The 6,000-nt window shown below is 42.0% G+C and overlaps 1 protein-coding gene across 2 annotated transcripts in view; it reads right to left on the bottom strand.

The window, feature by feature from the left end:
* Positions 1–4,048, bottom strand: part of LOC147458820 (Transducin/WD40 repeat-like superfamily protein) — a 44,412-nt gene extending 40,364 nt beyond the window's left edge. The window contains exons 1-2 of one of the 2 annotated variants that reach the window (XM_086510252.1): positions 3,801–4,048; positions 2,776–2,893 (exon numbers count right to left, since the gene is read on the bottom strand). In XM_086510252.1, coding sequence (XP_086366378.1) covers positions 2,776–2,892 — 117 coding nt within the window. In that variant the 5' untranslated portion in view covers position 2,893; positions 3,801–4,048. The remainder of the gene's footprint in view (positions 1–2,775; positions 2,894–3,800) is intronic. The other variant, XM_086510253.1, reaches the window with a different exon arrangement.
* Between the last annotated feature and the right edge of the window lie 1,952 nt (positions 4,049–6,000).

Genomic DNA, 6,000 nt, shown 5'->3' on the forward strand with positions numbered 1-6,000 from the left:
ATTCTTGACTTGGAGTGTCCAAGTTTGTTACACAAAACCAAACTCTACATACACACATAAACTAGAGCAAGGAGATGCAAGCTACCAATACTAGAACAAAACAAAGAAAACAAGTAGGTAAATAAAGAAAAGCAAACCTGCTCAACAGCCAGGATCAAAAAATTTCAAGGTTGAGCAACTTCTCCACCTCCATGAAGACTAATAGCTGTGACTCGATATAGGCCCTAGGGTCCTTTGCTTGTGCACTTTAGGTCTCGCTGAAGCACGACTGGGAGGCCCCTCCAAGTGGTCTCGTCTACACTACACGGAGGAGTCCATTCATGAAACCTAATGCTTTGAATGTCCGAGCAACCAACCAAGATGGGAAGGGCAGCAACCAATAGAGTTAGAGACGAATGACACCATTGCATGTGTTGCGGGGTAAAGACAACCCAAACAAGGTTGAAAATCCGGTGGCTGTAGCAAGTAGGGGCGGGCAGGTTGTGGGCAAGCCGGCTAGGTCAAGCAAAGGACTCAGGCATGACAAAGGGCAAAATTAGGGTTAACAAGCCCTGCAACTAGCAGCACAAATAGCCTCTAGCCAAAAGAAGTGTGATGAAATAGATGAGAATAGAGCATGCAAGTTGTGGCGAGACTGAGCAGCTCGGCGATATATATATATATATATATATATATATATAGAGAGAGAGAGAGAGAGAGAGAGAGAGGGAGAGGTTTCCTTGTTTAAAATGCCCTTGATTATGAGGAGGTCGTTGATTCTGATTGAAGTTTTGTTGAGCTGCAAGTGGTCTAGGTCTAAAATTCTTGAAATTACGGTTTGGGTCAGATTTTTGGGCGCATGATTATCTACTAGCCCTATAAAGCTTAGTTATTGAATGAGCAATCTTTGGATTGATGGTCAAGGTCAAGGCAAGTATAGCATAGATGATCTCGCCGCCTAGCCTTCACACGCAATAAGTTCTCCCTTGTTTGTTGAGAGTTTCCAGATCCTTGTTTATCTCACGAACAAGAGGAGGCTCTTGCTTCCGCTTCCCACTATTAGATAATTCAAGTTCAATGGGTTTACCCACATCAAGAATATCTACAAAATTTTGTCAAACCAAGACTTTGAAGCCTAGTCTTCAAAGGATTGTGTAACCGTGCCACTTTGACTTCTTAAGTCATTCCCGCTAGAGCATACTTGACAAGGGTCAAGAAGTGTTGATAATATGACTCTAAAGAAGTACTTCCTCAAAATTCCATAGATTCATCGATGAACGAAGTTCGAATCCACTTAACCAAATCAAAATGTTGATTAAGCTTGCTGATAAATGTATTTAGATCACTGGTATCACTTCATGAGTGCAAGTTATTAACCGTTGTAAGGAATTGCCTATGCGTGTAGGGATGCTACCAAGGGGAAGTACCATATAACGTCGTGAGTTTGATGAGTGGTTCAAGTATGATTTATGGTTTGTTTTGGTGAGTTGATTTCAAGTGTTTGATGTCCATAAACTTATATGGAGATGTATGGTTAGTCAACCCGAATTGTACGAGAAAGTATGAATAAGGTGGCTTCCTTTTTGTGTTACAGTTGTTTGCATGAGTCTCATATGGGCAAAGTGATGTGATAAGGTGTTAGTTTATGTTATGGGGCTGAGCTTGATGCATTGATTTGAGATCGAATACTTTTACTTGCATGTTATGCATGCACCCATGTGTGTGTGTCTGTGTGTGTGTGTACACGCAGGAGGTTGCAGTAGAGGATCAATTCTATGTTGGTGAGACATGGGAGACAACTTGTACAGACTCTCACCATGGAGGACATCGACACAATCATGCAACGCCGATGCAAGCCTCTCCAACAACCCTAGAGAAATACCTATAGTTAATTCTAAATTAATAATTGAATTAGTCAATAATGAGATTTGATACAAAATGACGACAAAGGCCACTTTGATATGACCCAAAGTGCCTAGACAAGTGCATACTAGGGTGACTTGGACAAAAGAGACACACAAAGACAGCATTGGACATGGCTAATAAGAATGTGGCATGCCATGTCATCATGAAAGTGACCAAAATAACCTAGTAATAAATATAGGCTAAAGTCTACATGCAAGGCCCAAATGGCCGAACCATGAGATATAGGCTAAGTACCTACATCAAGTGATGATAAAATCTCAATTGTCTCCTCTTTAGCGGGTGCTAGTCACCAGTTTTGCTTAAGTGTAAAACAGCTTATGCAATTGGGCTTGAGGATGTACCATAATCTTTACATAATCATGTTGGAGGTAAATCAAGAAGACCAAAGATTCCACGCTTAGTGATGAGCACAAAGCCTCTCATTTGAATATGAATATCACAAAGCATTCACTCTCTCTTGGCTCATTCTTGAGTGTGCATAGACACACAACTATCTTAAAGAACTAACCTTGACATTCTATGTGCTTGGGTGAGGTGCGTCAATGTTTCTCTTGAGGTATAGTTGTTAAAGTAATCTTCACTTTATCAAGAAACTTGCCTCACTGATGAAAGTGTTAGAAGACATTACCAAGCAAGTTGTTTTGTAGTTTCGGCCATCTTTGGGTTTCTAAACTTTGATAATTTAACAGCAACACAAGTTTGATCAGGTGTACTATGTGACTTATGGACATTAATGAGTGTGCACACATACATACACTACATACATTAAAAAAGCACACTTGTAAAATACAGACATAAAAGAAGTGGCTTTTTCTGTTATAGCTATCAACATTTTCAAGAAGTTTCAACATTCTTGTCAGCTTCACACACCTTAAGTGACTCTACATCACGAATGACAAGCCGATAGTCACTTGCAACTGCAAGAAACCGAGCATCAGGTGAAAAGGCACAGGGACCACTATGTTTATAAGTATCGCTGAACTCCATCCTGCAAAAGCATGACTTGAATCAATCGAAACCCAAGGACAAAAGTAAGACAATAGTCAGCAATTCCATGACATTTTAGCAAGTTGAACATAGCACACTCAAAGCAAACAGCATACCATGTGAATTACAAAGTTGAGGGTATGACTTATCAAAACTCATTATTCATCAAGCAAGGATTTGTTACAGACCCAGACAAAAAAAAACTTATTGTAAACACACCCGACATGATAAGCAGTTTGGTCTATAACAATAGGACGACATAGACAATGGTACCACAAAGGCAAAACCTTGAGAACATTTAAATAAAGCCTCCAGAAAAACCATGTCCATTATGAGAGCTCTGAAAGCTACCAATAGATCCAATTGTGATGTATCGGGCCAGCAGTGACTGTGTCTCGCTGGTAACATGAGAATGCCACCCCTCTCTCCATATACACTTGCTTTCCCACATGTTTGCATTCTCTAAATTGGCCAAAAGTTTAATTTTCCCAGCAGCTCTGCTAAAGTTCAACAAGTGCCTGCAGGCATGCTGAACACAACATCAGGGGACCAACAGCGAGCTCAAATTGCTCTCCTTCACCCATTTTAGTAGTTTTATGCACCTTAACCTTGCCCATCAACTAATGGTTGAATGTATAAACCTCTATGCCTACAGGAAACTTAGGAAAAGTAAATCAAATCAGCATGTGTAACCGGCCTTCAAATCTTGCAATGAAGCAAACCAGGGCTGTAAATGACCCTCGTTAAGCATTGGCTCCCACTTCAAGCGGAATTGAACCAAATATGTCATCACTGAGGCGTCCATTTGACGATTCTCTAGAAACACCTCTCTCTCTCTCTCTCTCTCTCTCTCTCTCTCTCTCTCTCTCGTGTGTGTTCGCTCACGTATGCCAAATAATTGAACGTACGGAGATCATGTGGAGAAACAGGATGTTGCTTGAAGCGTTCTAAATTTGACTTCGATTCTGCTCTGCCGGCAAGGGCCCAAGCTTCCTCTCACCTTCTCAGCCTTCTCCTGCACTTGGAACAATATCCGTGGCTGGTGGGTTGGGCAAGCCATCTCCATTGCCGCCAGACCTCCTAAAGGAAGCCATTTTGCCCGCCTTGAAAACGATCATTTTTTCAACAACGGTGTTCTGTAATTTCGAAAAAGCCTGCGGCACACTAGCCTAGTACTATGTTGTGTACATTGGCGCGTTTTGAACCCAGGCATGCCGGGTCTCACTATTATCAATCAATGGTGGCGATTTAGTAGATCGTACGAGTTACATGCCACACTCACAACTTTTACCTTGATTGTATAATATCGTTTTCGGAGACGTTGCGAGGAGAGGCACTCCACTTGGCTTCCCTTCATTGGGCAGAAGTGGCAAAAGCGACGATGTATAAGTAGAGTGGGAAAAGCAATGGTATAAAAAACAGCGTGTGAAAGGATTGGCCCGAAAAGAAAGCATGTGAAGGCACTGGCCCGAATTTGCTGCAGTGAAACATATAACGAACCCATTATGCCGTCGACTGGGGTGTGTGGGTGTGTGTGTGTGTGTGTGTGTGTGAGAGAGAGAGAGAGAAGGTATTGGCGCATGGGCTTTCGTGCAACTGAGGGTTTGGAGTACACGCTTTCATGCAGCATAGGGTTTGGAGTGCTATGAGGTAAATTGCATCAATATTTTGTGTGTGCATATGTGTGTGTGGAAAAAGAGTCAAGAAGAGCTAGGAATCCGTATGCGCTGGTTCGTGGAGCATGAAGATGTGCATTGGGCTCTATGTTGTTCCATGTTCGTTGGGCTCTGCACTGTTCCTTGGGGCATGAAGCTCCCTGTTTTTTGAAGCCTTGCGATGGAGCACGAAGCTTTGCACTGTTTGTTACAGTCGTTCACGAAGCTTCGATTTATTGTGTTAATTAATAACAAAGTTAAGATTTCTAAATAAATTGAATTTATAAAGGAAATTGTTCTCACCGAAGTGGAGAGAGAGAGAGAGAGAGAGAGAGAGAGAGAGAGAGAGAGAGAGAGAGAGAACCTAGCAAAGCATCCTGTCCGAAATGTTGTCTCTTGGAGCACATTTAGTGGAGAGAGAGAGAGAGAGAGAGAGAGAGAGAGAGAGAGAGAGAGAGAGAGAACTAGCAAATCTTCCTATCATCGTGGCTAAGCCCGATTGATGCTTGCCATCATGGCTACGAGGGGAAGAGGAATAACATTCCTAATCGTGGTTATGTGTAGTCGATTGAGCAAGTAGCAGGGGCAGTGGACCTCAAAGGCATAGGTTTTACCTATGCATTACATTGGTCTAATATGCAATTCATTGCCGAGGCCGTGAGCAAACCGACTTTGACTATCCACAAGAATACAAGGGAACTACATGTCTAACTACAGAGGAATAACATTCCCAATCATGGCTATGTGTAGTCGATCGAGCAAGTATAGAGGCAAGAGTGGAGGAGAAGTAACACCTAAAATCGTGGCAATGTACAGCGACCGAGCAAGTGTTATGAATGTAGAAAGGAAACAATTGAAGTAGCTCAATTGTAAGATTCTTGCAAAGAAGGGGTCATAGACTATTCGACATTAGTCATGATGTTGGCTATATGTGTCGTCGTCGCCTTATTTCGAGGCCCCGATGCCCACAAAGCAAACCATTCCCTTGTCGTTTATGATGGAAGTTATAGAACAAAAACCCAACCTCGAATCTTCTTATGATGTGTATCAACAATAACGCACCCGTACCTGCTCCGCACATAAAGAATCTAAACGTTGGACTCATGTCAACTTCCAGTGTTCCTTGCATCATATGGAACAAATCAAAGGTAACAAATTCTTGTCATTTTCTTGATTTTACAAAAAAAGAACTAGTCCCTCTAACACTAGAGGAAAAGCATAAGGCCCCCTTCAACACTAAAGGGGATAAAAGCAACGGGGGAACAACACATTCCCTACGGAATTATAAACAATGTGGAGAACTGTGCCAACTCCACACTATACTTATGTATGGTTTTTCAAAGAAAAACCCACTGTACACAAGCATTTTGTGCACAATGTACCTACAGAAAACACTAGCATTTTCCACGTGCGTCATGCCTAGCTGCACGCTATATTTCAAACAAACATTGCC

The sequence above is a fragment of the Adiantum capillus-veneris genome, chromosome 4, assembly GCF_014529385.1.
Source record: "Adiantum capillus-veneris isolate H3 chromosome 4, ASM1452938v2, whole genome shotgun sequence".
NCBI lineage: Eukaryota > Viridiplantae > Streptophyta > Polypodiopsida > Polypodiales > Pteridaceae > Adiantum > Adiantum capillus-veneris.